We start from the raw sequence: 19,402 nt of genomic DNA on the forward strand, positions 1-19,402 counted from the left end.
CATAAATGTTTTTTTCTTTTCATCATGACCAACCATTATGAATTTATTCTTTTACTAGCAGAAATGGGCTTCCATACATAAGTCTCTTTACGTTTATGTAGCATTCATAGATTTATACCCTGACCCGTGGAAATGCTGCGTTCACACAACCTAAAAATAACAGTGATTCCAGCTTTGGAGTAGTCACGCATCCATGGAGTTTATTCAGCAGCCACAAAAGATGAACAACCTAAAATAACTTGTGTTGTGTGACATTGGTAGTGGTTCATTATCAAGTGAAACTAGATAAAAGTGTAATGCTCCTTTTAAATTAGCTGACCTTGTTTTTGATGTAACTGTCAGTGGTCAACAGGTTGTTGACATGTCTGTGGTTCCTTCCATCAAGTGGTTCAGAGGCAGAGGCTGATGTGGCATCAAAATAAAATCAAATCAATTCGGCCAATTTCAAAGGAGCCCGACACTGTGACAACGGTAACACAAGAGCAGTTTGGCTGGTTATCAGGGCTCAAATCAGTAATTTTCAATCCCACACTTTTTTAAGCAGTTTGTTGGTTAAAAAAAATGTACAGTAACATAAAACCCTGAATCAGGTCAGCAAAACAATTTACCAATTTGGAACAAGATCCAAAACTGAAGCAGCTATTGGAGTCCATGTTCACAGGTGTAATTAAAAAGGCTTGGCTCTAGACTTTCCACTTTCAATAACGTGTGAAAACTCCAAAATTGGAGAAAAGGTTTGTTTTTTTTTCTTCTGCCAAATGCAGCATTTACACCTGAAATGATATGACACTATGAACACTACATAAACAGCTTCTGGGCTCAAGTGGAACAGTTTTTTCAACTTTTTCAACTTGTCTTTCGGCTGACTCAGATCTCTTCTAAAATCCGCTTTGCATTCTGTCTGAACACACACACCAGAAAAAAAAGGAGTCTCAAGTGACATAATAAGGTCAACAAACATTCACAACTCCAGAAATGCACTGACAAGTTGAGTAGAGGTTGAAAGCCAAGCGACGACTTGCACTTTTGCATTGAGCGTTACAGTCCTGCATAGATCTGTTTCATACTTATTCAATACAAACTAAGGCGTTGTGTTATATTAAGTCGGTTGGAGTCAATAAGCAGATAAAGTAAATAAAAAAGTCTTAACTCAAAAAAAGAAAAAAAAGAAAGAAAAAACAAAAATCAAACACAATTCAAGTAGGCTACAATCTTGATGTTTGTCCCCTCTCTCACAGGCAGCTCCTCGCTCCAGAACAGGAGCCCAAAACTTATTCAAGTCTTTTTTCCAGAAAAAGTCCAGTGCGGTTAAACAGCACCAAAAACACACAAAGCAAGAGAGGGGCATCGAACTTACACTTGCTCGTCATTATGAAAAGGGGATACGCGTCCTTACCCATTCGTACAGAATCATCTGGAAAGAAATGAACAGTATATTGTGTTTTTTTTTTTTTATGTACAAACACACATTCAAATCAACCGCACAGCTCACACACACACACACACACACACACACACACCCTCACACACAATGTTATTGTCCCTGTGTAAATTACAAATAATTTATCAATATTAATTTAAGCTACTACTTAACAGTCATTTGTGGTAGCAGAGGTGACCAACAATAAAATTTCTACAGACACGACGATTCCCACATCTGAGACATAAGACACAAAAATAAAACTTAGTCTGTTTTTTGTTTTTTTTTGTACTGCAAGAACAAGAGTCCTGTTAATTCATAAGCTTAAATACAAATTATATTACGTAGCGTACTACTACTCTCATCTGTACCACCACCTCACGCACACTTGTTCCACAGTGATCAAGGTCTGTCATATGTAAACATGTTGACAAAATTAAAAATAAGCTGAAAAAAAACCCCAAAAAAACAAGTGTTCTCATCGTTCACTCCGTACTGTTACCCGGTTCTTTAGAAAATACACTTAAATTAATTCATCATTGCCATTTGTAGCGAGGATAAACTGATTCTTCTTTAGGTCCGTTTTAAAAGAGGCTGTGAAGCCCCGCCCCCTCATACCACATCACCATGTCAGTCAATCAAAGTGAAGATTCCTATTGGGTGGATGTGTCCAGGAGGCTGCCATGTCACCCAGGCCTCCTGTGCTGCTATTGGTCAGTGGGACTTCCTCTTCACGTCTCCACCCTGGCTTTGGTTCGCATCTGAGCGGAGAGGATGGAAACTGTTAGCAGCTCTGGCATCAGCGTGATAATAAATGATCTGTCTCTCCCAGCGCCTCCAAGCAACAGTTCAACACTGACTGAACCTCAATTCCTACTGTACACAGTTACGCTGCAGTGAAATCCTGTGGGTCGAGTTATAAACAGTGTCAATCATTTAAGTCATTCATCAAGAAAAAATAAATTGTAGATTTCAATTTCTCAAATGTGAGGATTTGTCCTTTTCATGGGGTTTTATAAAATGCAAAATGACAAACATTTCATTTTTGAGGTTTTGGTTGTCAACTTGATGATGATGATGATGATGTGACTATACTTAACTATTCATCAAAACATCTTGGTTATAATTTTTCAGTAGCCAAAGTTTAGAGATTCAGACGTCTATGGAATATGTTCATTTTAGAAGAAAGTATATTAAAAAAAAACTAGCATTATAACAATAATATTAGCAAATACTGTATAATGTAGATTTTTCACTCAAATCAAATGTTTTTCGATCAAATATTTTATTTTTGGACTCAAAAATCATTGTATGTTGTTGTTGGCATGTCAAGTTAAAAACTACAGTGTAATGTGGAGGAACATGTGCTCTGAACTTGCACAGACATGATCAGGAGTTTAAAAACTGATTCAGTGTAGAGTTTAAGGTTCATCACATGTTGAGCTGGTGCGACAGGCTGCTGACCAGGCACACAGGATGAGCTGTTTTATGAATTCCTGTGTCCTGGTTCACATGAGATGGTTCTTTGGCCTGACTGCCATAAACAATGCAGGGGAGACTGGACTGGGAGCTTTACGTCTGTTAAATGCAGCTGAACACATGGGCCATGCAGAGCAGCTGCAACAGATTTGTTGAACGGTGTATCTACCAACAATGTTTTGATTTGTACTGGACAGAGTTTCACACCACATGTCCCCGAGACACCAGCGAGCATGAGCAGAAGGAAATGTTTTTAACGCCGTTGGCCAAATCACACATTGCATTTTCACATTAATCAGGTTGCTGCTCTCAAATCAAAGAACCATCTGTACAACACACACTAAAACTGAATCTGTGCCGTTTGCTACAAACTACTGAAAAAACAATGTCTCTGAATAACTGTATAACAGTAGCTTTAGAACATGCATCTACTGTGGCAAACCAGAGGCATGCCAAACACTGAATATATTGACGCAAGCAGAAAGTTACAGAGCAAAGACCACAGCAGCTGAGCAGAGGATGACACGTCAACTCGACTCTGACGGATGAAAGAGAGAGGGAGGAGGAAGAGGAGGAATGCAGATTACCTGAGAAAGCAAGCTGCAAGTGAGGAGGTAGGGCAGCCTGCGACCCTGACTGGAGACTCTTATACAGATCTGGGGAGAGACGGAGGGAAGGATGGACAGATGAGCGGGAAGGAGACAACAACAGTAAGGGGGGGAATGTGGAAAAGATGATCCAGGGAGAATGAGAAAACACGTTAAAACACGTTGAACAGCAACAACAGAGAGGAGAGGCTCAAAGTGACGGGGCAGCAAGATGTACACGAAAGATGGAGAGAACAAAAGGAGACAGTGTTTCATTAACAAAATGGAGGCAGGGCCAGAGGAGCAGAGCAGGCACAGTGGAGGTACTGCTGGTATTCTTCAGTAGGAGCACACACACAAACACACTCACAGTAATCATTAACTCATATAATGTTCTGGTTATTTCTACATGACAAGAGTGAGCAGAGTTTAGAGGTGAACCTGGCCAGTCGACCTGCTGAGCTGCAGCCCACTAAATCTGCCACAGTTTTCATATAACAACTGTCTTTGTCACACATCAACCAACTGCAGCACTGGAACCACAAATGTTGCTTTTTTTAAAAACCACACACTCACCCATTAGGTCGCTCTGTGCTAAGGGGTATCCTGAGTTGGAGCTGGGGGCTGAGCCCATTCCAGCAGCCCCTGGAGCTCCAGGAGGGCTGAAGTTGAGCAACGGGGGGAACTGGAAGGGCAATGATACGGGCACCAGGCCTCCCAGCATCCCGAAGCCCAGGGGCAGCGTGGAGGGGCTTCCCAGGAGGGGAGTGCCTGCTGTTGATACCTGAGGGAAAAGGAAAGGATTTGTTTTATCGTGGATTCAGAACTGCAGTTTTTGTATTTTTGCTCCTTTTTTTGTCTTCTTATAAAAACTCACCTGTGAGAGGTGTGATGTTGTGGAGGACGTGGCCAAAGTTCCTGAAGCCGTCCAGCCGTTTCCTGCCTTTGAGCCCTGGTTAACCCCGCCCCCCACCCTCTGCCTCTGCCCGTGACTGGCTGAGACTGAAGGTGAAGACGACGGGGGAGTTTTGTCTGGGTGACTGCAGACATTTGATGCCGCTCCCTTGCTGTTGTTGGAGCTGCTGTTGATGCTACTGTTGCTCGTGTTAGACTGAGGTTTCTGGCCTCCAGCGAAGCTGCAGCTGCCCTGCGTCTGCTTCACTTGCCCACTGCCAGACACACTGAAGGGGGCCCGAAAGGTTTTGGGGGTTTTGGGGGAATACTGGTGTTGTTGCTGTTGGCTGGGGATCATCTGATGCGGGAGTGGGTGTGATGGCGAGGATGCCGGAGAAGGAGAAGACGAGGGTGGTGGAGTGGGAGCAGGAGGCCGAGGGGTGAGCTTGATGATGGGAGAGGAGTTGTTGCTGTGGGAGGATTTGGTGAGGGTGGCCTGCATGGGTGTGATGAAGTTGGGCTGATGGTGGTGGTGTGTGTGAGATTTGCCTTGAGAGGAGTGTGCATGGGATGTGGGGGTGGGTGAGGAGGCCACCGGGGAGGGAGTGCAGAAGGACTGCAGGCTGGGGTGGGAGGTAGAGTTGGATCGGGACTGGGAGGAGGGGGAGGAAGAAGGTGCAATGCTGCTGCTCACAGTGCTGCCGTTGCTGCTGGCTTTGACACTGCTTTTGGCCAATCCTTGAGGGGCTCCCATATTTCCCAGCATCCCCGCAGGACTAACAAAGCCCTTCTGATGCGGAGGCAGCAGAGGGGAAGCAGTGGGAGGAGGCCGCTGCTTTGGAGGCGAAGGGGAGGGGTGTGGATTTATCTTGCCAGTCACGGCCATCACTGAGCTTGGCCTGTGATTGGTTGATGCCATGGTAACAAGTCTCTGATTCTGGATTTGGCCCACAAGGCCAGATCCTTTGATCAGGCCATAGGGACCATCTGCAGTCCTGGAGGCCAGTGACAGGCCTGCTGCCTGCACACGAACCATGGAGGACACAGCCGGAGATAAGGAAGTGGAGGTAGAAGAGGAGGTTGGTAGTGTTGTTATCGTCGTTGGCGGGTTCCCAGCAGACGCAGCTGCCAGCGGCGTCGGATCCACCTTAGACACCAAGTGTTGCTGCGTTGTGGATGCGGCTGAGGCAGAGATCTGAGAGGCTGAGGGGTAGTGAGGGGTGATGGGGGGAGGAGAGGAGGTAGGGATCTGTAGGGGTGGGGGTGACAAAGGGCTGTCTGATGGTCCCAGGCCCTTGGATGCATTGCTGAGGAGGGCCAGAGCGTGGGAGATGGAGTCCAGAGAGGGAGCAGTCAGATCCTCATCTAGAGAGTCTGACAGACAGATGGGCTCTGACGGCAAAGAGGAGCCAGGCGGCTGGCGACTGGAGGTTAGAACGGATGTGGAGGTGGGCAGAGATGGTGTGGAGGACACGGTGAGAGGTGCTTTGTGGATCCACAGACCCTCCTGAAGAACACAGACAGAATCAGTAACACCAAACATATCATGAACTCTCAAATTCTGTGGAAAGGAGAACTAGGCTTTTATTTTCAAAGGAGATTGACAATGAGTAGCAGTGGAGAAAATAACATGACTGATGGTATTGGAACTAATGATACATACAAATACATCATACTAAATGTACCACAGCTCCTGCTATAGTACAACATAATACTCCGGAAACAAACCCCAGCCAGTCACGTAAAATGAGATGGATGCTAAATTAAAAGTTTGTCAAAACTGAGCATATAAGATGTTAGTGGCTGGGACACATAAAGTGGCAATAATACAGTCTGATGACAGAACGCTGTTAAGTAAATGGATCTCAACTACATAGTCTTTGCTCGTTTAAGTAACAACAGTACTAATAAAAAATGTTTTTAGACTGTACAGGGTCAGAGATTTCACTCACCTTGGCTTTGGCCTTGGGCCCAGGTACCATTCTCCTCTTGACTCTGCATGGAAAAACACCAGTACATATTCAGCATTCTCTATTTACATTCTGCATTTCAAGCTAAGTCTGAAAAAAAACTCCAGAGTTAATGTTGCAGAGAAAACATGAGCTGTTTGACATTAAGTAAATACTTACAAGTTTCCAGTGAGGTGACTGTGAACAGCGAGACTCTCCTTGAACAGAATTCTGAGCAGGAGAAACAGGTTTAATGGCAGAGGACAAGAATTGCCGGATTAATGTTTGGTTGAATTTATTTCGTTTGAATTTTTTTCTTACAACTAATGTATCATCACTGAGCTCAAGTAGGAAAAACATGAGTGAAAAAGACAACCACCTGTATATTTACTAGCTGATTAGTTGAACCACACAAAAGAGCACAGTATGGAAAACTACAAGTCAGAAAAGATCAATCCTGTAAATATTAACATTAAAATATATCATGATAAAATCTATGCCTTAAGTTAGAAGCACTGAACGTGTATGTTTTATCCTGGTTGAGTATTTTTAACTGTTTGCCTCATAGGATTTTCTTCTTACTGTTACCTCTGCTACACATCCACTCTAGCACCAATACAGACATTTAAAGCATTTTCTTAGAATAACTCTGACCTACACCCACCAAGCACTTCACCCACAGGTGCACCTGTACAGGAAAAGGCAACGCGGTAAAACAGCCCTGCCACAGCATCTGTCTTTGTGAATTTCAGAGCATTTCAGTTTTTGGTGTATTTTTCTCTTTCCCATTTACACACACAAGGGTCACCGAATATTGAAAACACCTCTGAATATAATGGAGTACAGTACAAGCCCCTTTTGAAATGTGTTTATATACACACAGTACTTGAAGATTATGTCTCTGTCTCTCACAGACAACTTATTGCCCCTAACTGCCCCTAATTTAAACCCACTTTTATCTCACCCTGATGAATTTTCAATAATTATTTTATCACCATAAAACATAGAAAACACACAGACCTGGCCTGCATCCAGCCCTTGGGCCATAGTGGTTTGACCTCGTTCTCTAAGAAGGCCTTGAGGTAGTCCTCCACAGACAGAGAGCACTGGCTCTCCATCTCATAGCAGCTCAGCTTCACTTGCACCAAGCTGCACAGCAGGTTCCTACACAAACACAAATATCCGATTCATCAAAAAAAACATTCAATATTAAAATCTACATAAGGCTGCAGGTGCAAAGCACATAATGACTGAGGAGATAGTTATTCTTCAGGGAGTCAATGGTAATAATTCCTTAAAAAGAACATTTCATAAAATGTGAAAGCTGTTGAGAAAATGAATGATGACTGAGAAGCAGTTTAAAAAAAAGACAACTGCCTGTACGTCTGTTTTTTTACCTTCTGCAAACACATTTGAACCAAAGAAAAGCAAACAGTGTGGAAACTAAGGAATAACTTGTTTAACAATTCTATTCCACCTATTTTCGGACCATTTGAGGCCTTATTTTTCTCCATTCCTTCAACTCTGGGCCATCTTTAAGGCACGTACAAATAAACAGAAAACACGACAAGACAGGCCATGGACGACACCGGGTTTCAAAATATCAAGCAGTCCACTATTCTAGAGAGACTGTCCTGGATCATCACCTGAGCTTGTCGTCCCAGATGAACTTCTTCCGCGGGCCAATCACCCTTTTCCCAGGTTTCTCCTCATCCTCCTCCTCAGAGCCATTCTTCTCGCCCTCCTCTGACTGTTGCCTGAAAAACACACACAGTCGCTAATGTATAAATGTAGATAAACCTATTCATAAGAAAGGTGCATGAATAACATTCAGAAGACAACAACTGCTGTCCTCATAGCTATTACGTACTTTGCAACTTTGGCCATGCAGTCCATGTTATATCTGGCTATCTGCTCTGGCATCACACTGCACACCGCCAGCTTCAGCTTCAACAGTGGTGTCCGTAGCCGGTCATCCTGAGAGAGGAAGACAGTCTGAAGGGTCATTGTATAAAGGACAGAGGAAGATGGAGGTTTAGGGAAAAGGAATAAGAAAAGTATGGAAACAGAAAAAGATCAAGGACAGAAGGACAACAGATAGAAAAGGGAAGAGAGGGGTAGAAAGAGGAAGAGAGATGTTGATGTATTTTATTTGTCCATGACAAAAAATATTTAGAAGCTTGTTTTCAGTGGCAGTCCTTGGTGTACTAATCCACCTACACTGAGATCCCTGCACACTGACAAATGAAGCAGTGTCTGGGGATTAAAAGGCATAAAACATAAAAACGCAAAAAAAAAAAATAATGTGCCATATAGGCCACAAAGGTCCATAAAACTATTTAGAGGAGAGCAGAGAAACAGACCTGTCGAAAACATCACAGGTACAGACTTTGAGCTTTCCAGCACATCTTTACTTCTAGACAACTGTCTAATTTGAAAACTGCACATCATTATTATGTCAAGGAATGACAATTACTTCTAAAATTATAACAGTTGTTTTTCTTCTTGCATGGCAAGTTTTATAATCCACATTTGTGATAGTCAGAGTACAGCAGGGGACAAATTTAAACAAGCAAAGGTTTAAGTCTGCACCTTCAACTCCTTGACTCTGATTTGTCATTAGAAACGATCATTATGTAGGTTGAGGGCATAATTGTCAATTGGCATAATTTTTGTGCACAATTATCATGTCTTGTCACATCTGTATGAACATGGACTTCTCCTACAGCTGTGGTCAAACATGTCAAATAAATTCTTCAAACATCAGGAACCCTGAACTTTGCTGTGACTGCAACTTCAAATGGTTCAATGGTGTTTTCAACTTAAAAGAGATTAACAGAGTAGGTTTGTGCACATGTACAGAGGAAAAAGACTTTTAGTGAACACAGAGCAATCAACAAGGCTGCAACAGGAGCAGTTTTTTCAAGATCAAAGAGACTTCTCATTTCCTCCCCAGATGACAAACACTCACCTGGATGTTGAGGCTGAGCTTCTTCAGCCGTTTGAGGAGGGCTTCTTTGTTGCATGGCACAAATGCCTCCATGTGCGAATAAATCTCTGAGCGCACCTCAGGAGGCTGCTCCTGGACCTGCAGCTCAATACTGAGAGCAAGAAAAGGAGGGAGAAGTAGTCAAGATTACGTAATACAAAAGGGATAGAAGAAGAAAGACAAGAGGAGTTACGAGAGAGAAAAAGATGGTGGGAAACAGAGAGGGAGCGTATATGAGAGATGGGTTGAACAATGAGAAAGTGGCATACAAATGAGAGAAGGTTAAACATAAAGATGAAGAGAGTGAAATGGAAATGAGAAGCATGTCATAAGCACAGACAATGAGAGGCAGAGAAAACAAAAAGATGAGGAGGGAAATCTGCAAAAAATGAGGACGATAAAGGTGGAGGAGAGTGAGCTGGGATTTGGATGATGATGGTGATTTAAAAGCTGTCCTACTCACTCCAGGAGAATGTTATTCATGTCCAGGGTGAAAAATTTCTTCCTGCCCTCCTGATCAAACTGCCGCGAGGCCTGGGGGGAGAAAAGGTTGAGTCAGCAAACGGCACGTCTCCATACAGTGCGTACTGAGCTCTGAGGACCGTACTGACTCAAACACACTTCCTTACCTCGCCTCTGCCTGCTTGACACCGACCTTCTCCTGGCTCTACTTTTAACTATAAACCTCTAAGAACGCTTTGATGCCTAACCTGTTTGGGTTGGTTAAAACTCTGGCATCTCTCTATTCTTGTGGGCAAGTGTGAAAGCTGTCAACCAACCTGGTGTTGCCCAAACTATTTCCAGTTCACTGATGCACTTCATTTGTGATGAGCACTTTTTTCAGTGCTCTGGCTCATCCTGAGACTGATATAGTGAAGTGACTTATATGTGTATATTTACAGTCATTCTGTCGAGTGGTCACTAGCATTAGATGACTCAATTGAAGATAATATTGTAAACTAAAGATGCTAAAAACACTTATGTCCACGCCAAACTACAACTCCTAGTGTAACAAGTGAAAATGGCGCCCAAAATAAAGAGCTATGCTGCAGACTTCAAGCTGCGGGTAATAAAGTCTGCAGCTGAAACATTCAGACAGAGAGAGGAGGAGGAGACGCCGTTTCATCTCCTGCCACCCCAGTGTTGGTGCAGGTGTTTAACATTACTTGAATTTGGTAATGCACTAATGCTTGTTGTTATGTTTAGCCTATGTTCTTCATAGGCATATTTAGACTATAATTAGTATGATTAGAAATGTGACTTATACACCGAAGCGACTTATATGTCTTTCTTTTTCTGATTAATAAGGCTGTTTTTGCTAAAAGTGTCTTATAGTCCGAAAAATATGGTATTTGTGAGGCAAATTTAGGAAATGTGGTTTAAAACAATAGGATTTAGCTGATAGCAAATATGTGATTTAGCATATAATCACAACTTAAATGCAGGGTAGGTGATTCTGGAAAAACCAGCAAGACTTGATTTGGAAAGTAAAGAAAGAAAGAAATTCCACCCTTTGGTTCCACGTTCTCTCCAAAGCTCCTCCAGAACATATGAAGGCCCAGTGACTACTGAGGAGTCATTGTTTTAGATGACAGAGTGTTAAGGAGAAAATCACAACTGTCATGGCTCATTCTGATATAACTAGCTAACATTAGCACTGGACTACAGTCCTGTTGGCTAACGTTACAGACTCTATACCAAATGTAATGATTGGTCAGACTTTTTTAGCTGCTGTTACAGATGACAGATTTTCTCCTTAATGTGGACAGAGCATTTAATTTCTTTATTATCATTGGAAGGAAGAAATAAATTTAAGAAATGTAATGAAAATGCTTCTGAAAGGAATTACCTAACATCCCTTAAGCTCCTGTTAAATAAACCTAATGATCACAGGAACTGTTAGGGATCTGGTGAGTGTGCAGTGAAAAGTGAGTGTAAGGTATCGGGGTAGAGTGGTTCTCAACCAGAACAAAAAAGTGACATGGTGTAGTGTTTTCCTTTGTCCAAACTAAATGGACCAAGCTACAGGTCAAGTGATGCTTCCTTTAATGAATTCAAAGAAATACTCCTTACTAACATTGAATCTCCCAAGTTGTCCTGACAGAATATCATTGGAAAACCCACAGTATTCCTCCATCTCTTTCTAATTCACTCTCTCTCTATGCTTCCCTCCTCCTCACTCTTCACCTCTGTATCCTTCACTTGAATCAGTCGTCTCTCTCTTCCTCTCTTTACATTTTTACCAATATCTAGAAAAAGATTTCTCTGCTACAGCCTGACTGTGGCTCTGAGATATAAGAGCAATAAGAACTTCTTCAAACAGAGCAATGCCAACCCTGCTGTTTTAGTTACATAAAACCCCTCACAGTTCTGCTTGGAGCCAACATTTACACAAGACTGTTCTCACTGGACTAAACAACAACAATAAACATTCTGTGCCACTTCCTCGGCTGAGTGCCATTTGTGTTTAACTTCAGTAAAGAGGCTTCACTGGTAATTACAGCCACCCACAGAAAGGCTACATTTGACTCACCGCCCGCAGGTCCTCGATGCGTTTAATAAGAGGAGCAGGCAGTCCATCAGGCAGCAGGGGTGGAGGAAACAGCCCGCTGGAAGACCCCTGGCTTCGCCCTTGGCCACCTCCTCCTGACGCTGCTGCTTTAAGAGTCGGAACGCCAACTCCCAGAATACCATTCTCTCTGGCCGTCGCCATGGCGTGCTGCTGGTCAGTGTCCAACAAGCTGAAGTCCAGGTCACCTAGGAGATCCTGCAGCTCCCTCTCATTGGCCGAACCCAGCAGTGACATCACAGCTGGATCCGAGGTGATGTCTGCCAGTGAGAGGTCACTGTTGGCTGTGTTGCCCTGCAGGTGGGTGGAGTTAGAGGCTAACAGGTGGTTACCAGAGTTGGCAGAGTGGGGCTTGTTAGCCACACCCGCTGCCAAGCCTGGCTTTCCGATACTGGGGTTTCTTTTCTTGATCTCCTCCTTCTCCCGGGTGAAGCGGCGGAGCATGGCTGCCAGGTACAGCGAGTCCTTCATCAGCTTCTTCCTCTTCTTCTTCTCTGGCCGGTGGAGGTTGAGAGGTGTCACTCTGGCAGAGTAAAACACAACAATATCTTGATTTCTGCAAAATGCAAAACAGCTTTATAGCCAGCAGACCATCCGTCCATCCATTCATCATCCACCCCCTTTCGTGGACCATACAGGGTCACAGAGCGCTGGAGCAAAACCCAGCGAACATTGGGTGTGAGGTGGGACACACCATGGACAGATCATCAATCTATTACAGGGCTACCCAACAGAGACAAACACGCACATTTACCCTTACAAGCAATTTAGGGTCATCAATTAACCAAACTCCAACCTGCATGTCTTTGGACTGTAGGACGAAACCAGAGAACCTGGAGAAAATCCACACAGACATGAGGGAATATGCAATGTCCATACAGAAAAACCTCAGGGTCGATTGGAACCAGAACCAACCAGAACCTTCTTGCTGTGAAGCCACAGCTAACAATCACAACTCCATGTTGCCCAGCATTTTCATATTTCTCAAAACTGGGATGTGCAAACAACACTAGAGCACCCCACAAACCTAATCAACCATATATCACTGTGACGATGTTAGTGGATTTCTTTTTGGGAGGGAGTTGCATCGTTTTGTTTTATCCTAACTAATGTGTTTTCATGCTTGTTGCTATTTTTCCTCTTATTTATTTAATGTCAAATCATGCTGACATGCTTAATCCCACTTTTTAAAACTCTTATTAGATAAGTGTTCCTCCCCAGACACAGCTGATAATGAGCTGATCTGACATGAGGACTAATAACGTGTCTTTGATAAAATCTAAATACAATGCACCAGCTGATGTTAAAAATCTACTAAGGCAAATAAGATAATTCATTATCGTCTACATGAGACAAAAGAGGGCAGATGGACACAAAAATGCAAGAAAAAAAATGAAACCCTTCTTCAGACATTTTCACTGGAAAACTGAGGCATCTACACAGATAAACCAGAAATGTGGGAAGAGTTCGTAGCAGTGGGAATTCTGAGGGTTTAACCTGCAGTCTGCACTGAATGATCACTCACTCACTCACTCACTCACTCACTCACTCACTCACTCACTCACTCACTCACTCACTCACTCACTCACTCACTCACACACTCACTCACACACTCACACACTCACACACTCACACACTCACACACTCACACACTCACACACTCACACACTCACACACTCACACACTCACTCACACACTCACTCACACACTCACTCACACACTCACTCACACACTCACTCACACACTCACTCACACACTCACTCACACACGTTTCATAATGGCACAATGGCAATAGCTGTTGCTATTTTTGGAAGTTGTTTTCAGAATGGCGACATGTTGGAGTGTTCGGCCTATCTGAGCCTTTATAATGGAGCGTTTTCTAGAAGGGGGAGAGCTTGTCACAGCAGCTCCGAGCAAGTCACAGTCAGCATCCCTGCCTCGTAATAGATGTATGAGGGTCTGCACAAAGGCAGAGGAGTATAATGTCACACAGGGTGGTGGATTATTAGCAGGGTAAAGAGTGAACAAATCTCCGCCAACACATATTCACTGCAATAGCTGGTGCACAGTGACCCACACATCCATGATTGTCCAAAAGGTCAAGTTTTCAGTAGTAGAGAAAAACTAGTCCATTTATGTAACAGTGTCTGCGCATTTCTGACATTTCAAAGTGAGGTGTTTTTTCAGTGCCTTGCTTTAATGATAATGAATCATTTGATTAAGTGCCAGATTTTTAGAGGTCAATTTTAAAGATGCACAGTGATGGCAGGAGACATGGCAGGAGTTTTAGCTTGCTCAGCTACTCATGACTCATTTATTCAGCTTCTTAATTATTATAAACCCAGGAATCATTTGCCAAGTGACACCAGATAACCACAAAAATGAACGACTATTACGCGTCCATGATTCTCACCCTTGTTTAGGTACTCTGCTCTTCTTCGGATTCTTCTCTTCCGCATTGTTCACGTCCTTCTTTTTCCTCTTCTTAATCACCTGCTCCCTGTTGTCACTCAGCTTCTGAAACAAGACCACATACACTCCTTAACTCCTAATAAGCAGATGACGACAATGCACGATGGCAAACAATTAATTCTGCCTGAGAACACTACACAGTGCTCAGTGTGTGTCTGTTTGTCTGCATGAGTGAAAGTATGCACTCGGAGATCTCTCTTGATGTGGGGAAGATAACACCACACATCTCACTAAAACTGATCAAAATCAGACTCCTATTGGGAGGACATTCATATGCTTCATGAATGACTGCTGATATTAATCTCACATTTTAACGGTACAACTCAACCTTTATTATTTATCAGAATTAAACCATAGCACACAATTCTTTTCCAGGACACTGAGCTATATTCAGCAAAGCATTTGGCATTTAAGCTCACACTTGTTTAAGTTAGAAATAACCATAAAGATATCATTAGTTTTCTGTGCAAAGTGTGGTTTGGACTCACAGCCTAGCATGCTGACAGCGATGATACGAACATGCTGCCATTTACTGTTGGCTCAGGTATATTTGGAACAGGATAAGCCAACATATTCCAGCAACATGAAGGTAAAAGCTTATGATTCTGTGTTTTATGTTTAAATATAAATTATATTTTACAATGTATTTTATGAATGTGTGATTGTAACGGCGAAGATATAAGCGTTAATTGTGCTGGCTTGTTGGTTGTATGATTTTTTTTATTTATTTATTTATTTTTTTAAAACCTTTTGTCACCTGGATTTAAAGTTTGGACATGAACTTACTCTTTCTCAAAATATCACATCAGTTAAAATAAAATATATATACATTCACATTTTTTTTTTCACACATTAAAAATTGTGTTTACCAGAACCTTCATGATGGAAGAAAACCAGCATAATAATTTCTCTTAGATGTTAATTTAGTCTCACCTTTTCCTCCTCTCCCTCGGAGTCAGAGGCCGCTCTAAACTGCAGCGTGCCAGTGTTGATGTAAAATCCCCCCAGCTTTGTGGTCAGAGAGGCAGGCACCAGCTCATCGTACTGAGAAAAATAACAACACAAGACAGCTTGTGGTATAAGATCACAGACATCTATAAGACAATAAATCCTCTTAAAATTGGAGATGTTTTCTGCAAATTTTAAAAACAAAGTGAGTAAGTGATGTGTTCCTCAAAGCAGTCGGTGCTCTTTGCTTGGTCACTGAAAATTGATGACTGTGGTGCAACATAAATAAGTTATTAAAAAGAAACAGAACTCATCAGGCCACAGATGAAAACATTTTTCTATCAGAGCACATCAAGAGAGACAACAGGGTCAAACAGGCACAGTCAATTTGTGAGGGCAGAGAAGACAGCTATCACAACAACAACAAAAATATATCATAATAGCAGAGAACCCATACAAAGAGCATAATTCTAGCTATTACAGTCAGATGGAAAGTGATATCCCCTGAATACTGAGCCACCAGCGCTGTCAGACAAAAACAACGACAAATCCCTGAGCAGGCACAAGACGCATGTATGTATTCATGAGTAATGGGGACAATTTTACACTGTTGTCTGAGGTTGGTTGCAATAAAGGACAAGCGTCTATCTTTAGAAGTGCCTTTGAATGTACCGTATTGAATCATCAAGCCAGGAAATAAATATTTAACAGCAGAGGAATAATGTCTACCTCGACACAGCAAGTCAAGAGAAAAGCAGCTCAGGAATGTGATGAGGACAGCAAATAAATCAGCAGATAATAAAGGGACAATGCACAATGTTATTACAAAGACAAAAGAGAGACATCTGACTAAAAGTGACATCCTGGTTTAAAAAAAAAAAAAAATTGGGAGGGTTCGGGTGAGTTTTACTTACAGCTTCTGAGTTGTCGATAAAGGGGTCTGTCTCATCGTAGCCAAAGCCTATATCAATCAAGTCTTGCATTCTGTCCTTCCTCTTCTTCTTCCCTGTATTACCCTGAAGGATGGGGAAAAAAAACAAAAAAAAAACAAAAAAAAAACAAAACAGCCCCAAATTTGTTTTTATTTCGATTTAATCTTGGCCCTGTTTCAGAGTCAAGACAAACCAAACGTCTTCACTTTGTCCATGTGGTTGTTATTAGAGGACATTTAACCCTCTTATCAACACAAACTCATGAGTATTGCAGAAACAACTCAAGCCCGACCGATAAATTAAAAATTATAAAAATATATCTGCTGGTGTTGGTATATGAAACACCAAATATATGCATTTGAGATCATATAGAAACATGTTGACCATTACGTAGTTTGTCCACCAAAGACAGCTAAAAAGTTTATCTATATCCATCTATCTAGATAGTTATAAAACTGAGGGTCTAAGCGTATGTGGTATAACCTGTTGTACAGAAATTCATTTGAGGCCAATTTGTAATTCTGAAAATATGCTAAGTAAATTAAATATACTGTTTTATTAAAACAAAAAGCGGCAGTAATTTTTTACTGATATGTCAGTGGATAAATTAGATGCCAAACATATTTGAGGTAGTTAAGAAAATGTGCCATATCTGTCTGTCAAAGCAACTAGACAACTGTAAAATTTCATGCTCACATATATTTATCTAATTGCTCAAATAAGAATATTTATCTTGGACTAAAATAAAAACAGTATCAGTCAGGATCTAATATAATCTCACACAGAATACTGCTATACTCAAAGCATAAAAAAAAAACTCACATATTTATTTTCAAACTTTTTTGCCAGGGCCTCAACCTGTAGCCGCTCTCTCTCCTCATCGTTGAAGGGGTCATCAGGATTGTGGGCTGAAGCCAGACCTGGATGATTACTCTTTGCCTGGAACAGAAATTGAAATGAAAGATAAAATTACATAACACAAACAGGAAAGATGGGACACGGAGCTAAGGTTGGACAGTTTCAGTGCCCCAGTGTCTTTTTGTTGACCTATGCACAAAGGTCAGAGATTATAAAACAGCAATCCATCATCACAATACTGCCAGCAAACTTAAAACAAAACTGATCTGCTGCTAGAGATGGCCATGCTGTATATTCAAATACTAAATATTTAATCCTCTTGTAGTTGCAAACCTAAAAACTTTTCCTCCCCCCCTCACTCATGTAAAGCATCATATTGTGTGTGTGATGGCTCAGCTCTGACATTTGACTTGCTTCCATGCTACATCCTGGTACTTCCATGTCTCCTCTATCACCCGCAGCCAGAGGGCCAAACTGCATGTGGCATTTCCAAGTGCTGTAATGGCTGTGACTGGGCTGTTGCTGGGCAAGTCTGAGTGAAGAGGACACAGGTAGCAGCACCAGACCAGCTTCACTCCGACATGTGGAAAGACTGGAGGTCCCTGGTTAAAAAAGCCACGATGCGTTAGAGCGCAGCTTAAGTTGGAAAGCTCACGGAGCGGACTGGCTCCACGAGGGGCCAAAAACTGCTGCTGTCTTTTGTGTTGGTCAGTTTCGGAAGGACAAGGTCCCCCCCCCCCCGCTCTCTATCTCTCTGTCTCTCCCCTCCTTGTCTTAGCTATGATAAGTCCACACAAACACTTCCAAAGGCAATAAAATGAACTCTGTCTCCAGTCCCAGCCGGCCTGGTAATGCTGGTTAAGCTGGGGGATCCTACCTGGAGGTTTTGGATGAGTTCGCCGTAATTAAACTCGGCGGAGGAGCGGTCGTCGGGCTCGGACAGAGGCAGGTTGAGCCGCACCGTAGCCCTCTTCTCGGCTCCAGCCTCGTCCCTGTCGCTGGCTTTGCCGAGACGACCGTTGCTGGCGGCACCTCCTGCCCCGGTCGCCGTCTCGACTTCCCCGGCTCTGTCGAAGTTGAAGTCAGCCTCATCCTCTAGCCGGCGTTTCCTGGACTCCGCGGCTGCTCCAGCTGCGAAGGCCGAGAGGGTGACAAACTGCACTTTTCTCGGTTCGGCCATTTGGATGAGCTGCCTGCCTGAACCTCGCTCCGGACAGACGGCGAGGACAAGAGCTACTTCGCGAAACTACTCCAAATTGGTGGATTGAAGAAGGTTTCGCGAAGCTCCGACGGCTGCTCGGTGCCTAGACGGATGTCAGGGCCTCCTCCGCACCATACGAATCCAACTCCCTGGGATGCGACTGTCGGGGAAAAGTTGTTTTTTCCGCAGCTACTCGCATCCTCGATCTACTATGGGACCGAGACGTTCACAGGAGCCATCTTGGGTTTCGGGAGTAAATAAAATATCAGAAGAGAGAGGTCGCTGCGCATGCGCGTACGCACGAAACGGAAACATCGTGACACGAGGGGGAGGGAGCGGGGGTCGGTCCCGTCCAATCACGGCGTGCCCCGACCCAAAACCCGCCTCTGTCACAACAGGCTATAAAAACACTATCGGGACTGTTACGACCTTTATGAAGTGCCGGACGGAAGGACGGCCTTATGCTGGGTGGAACCAGGCATGGATTTACTGCTTCATCTCTTCAGGAAAATGCTGAATTGTGCATTTTTTCTCCAAAAACACACCAGCTCACACTCAAACATCAGATCCCAAAGGCAGTCCAGATGTTTGGGTCTCTCAGTGACGCACCACAACAACACAGCACATTAGGCTGTACTGATGACCACCTGTTGATGTGTAGTTTAAAGATCTCCCAGATATTTGGAAATAGATAAAACACAAAAGTTATATATCCCTGCTCACTGCAAAACCCAGAATCTATGAATATGTAAATGTTTAATTAAAAAACCTCTGGACAAAAGGCCTGTCCTGTGCAGCCTGCAGGCTGCCACATCACACTTGCACACTGGAGTCATTCTTTGTACACGGATAACAGAGTTATCTCTAATCGAGTTATCCAGATTATAATGTTGACGATTGGACATGACTCTATTTTACTGGCCTCTTTAAAGCTGGTTTACCATTTATACTCAGAGCAGCTTTAAGCACAAACCTGCAAAAGTTCAGGCTTATTGACACACCGAGAGTTTTACAGTGCATCCCATACATGGAGTTATTTTTACACATGACTGGCACCTTTTCTAAGTGATAAGCTATAATGATAAAATTGTTGATAAATTAGGA

At 42.9% G+C, this 19,402-nt stretch overlaps 1 protein-coding gene across 4 annotated transcripts; it reads right to left on the minus strand.

The window, feature by feature from the left end:
- Positions 1-848: 848 nt before the first annotated feature.
- Positions 849-18,619, minus strand: ubn2a (ubinuclein 2a). 4 transcript variants are annotated; one of them, XM_026303011.2, is made up of 17 exons: positions 17,975-18,619; positions 17,062-17,178; positions 16,222-16,323; positions 15,293-15,403; positions 14,301-14,401; positions 11,852-12,410; positions 9,782-9,852; positions 9,301-9,430; positions 8,200-8,324; positions 7,976-8,086; positions 7,350-7,493; positions 6,510-6,560; positions 6,333-6,375; positions 4,364-5,887; positions 4,063-4,270; positions 3,487-3,555; positions 849-2,181 (listed from the first exon to the last, which is right to left on the minus strand). In XM_026303011.2, exons 1-17 carry the CDS (start codon positions 18,275-18,277, stop codon positions 2,135-2,137), a joined length of 3,816 nt encoding a protein of 1,271 aa, XP_026158796.1. In that variant the 5' UTR covers positions 18,278-18,619; the 3' UTR covers positions 849-2,134. The 4 variants fall into 4 exon arrangements, with proteins under 4 accessions (XP_026158796.1, XP_026158797.1, XP_026158795.1 ...); XM_026303012.2 differs by having other exon boundaries at positions 8,200-8,306; positions 14,301-14,404; XM_026303010.2 differs by having other exon boundaries at positions 14,301-14,404; positions 17,975-18,618.
- Between the last annotated feature and the right edge of the window lie 783 nt (positions 18,620-19,402).

Source organism: Mastacembelus armatus, chromosome 1 (genome assembly GCF_900324485.2).
Source record: "Mastacembelus armatus chromosome 1, fMasArm1.2, whole genome shotgun sequence".
NCBI classification, from domain to species: domain Eukaryota; kingdom Metazoa; phylum Chordata; class Actinopteri; order Synbranchiformes; family Mastacembelidae; genus Mastacembelus; species Mastacembelus armatus.

Excerpts from the sequence above, each read along its gene's own strand:
- ubn2a (XM_026303010.2), bottom strand. The coding sequence starts at position 18,277 with ATGGCCGAACCGAGAAAAGTGCAGTTTGTCACCCTCTCGGCCTTCGCA. Across the intron at positions 16,324-17,061 it reads AAAAGTTTGAAAATAAATAT|GGTAATACAGGGAAGAAGAA; the intron begins GTGAGTTTTTTT and ends CCCATCCTTCAG. Across the intron at positions 8,087-8,199 it reads TGCATGGCCAAAGTTGCAAA|GCAACAGTCAGAGGAGGGCG; the intron begins GTACGTAATAGC and ends TGTGTTTTTCAG.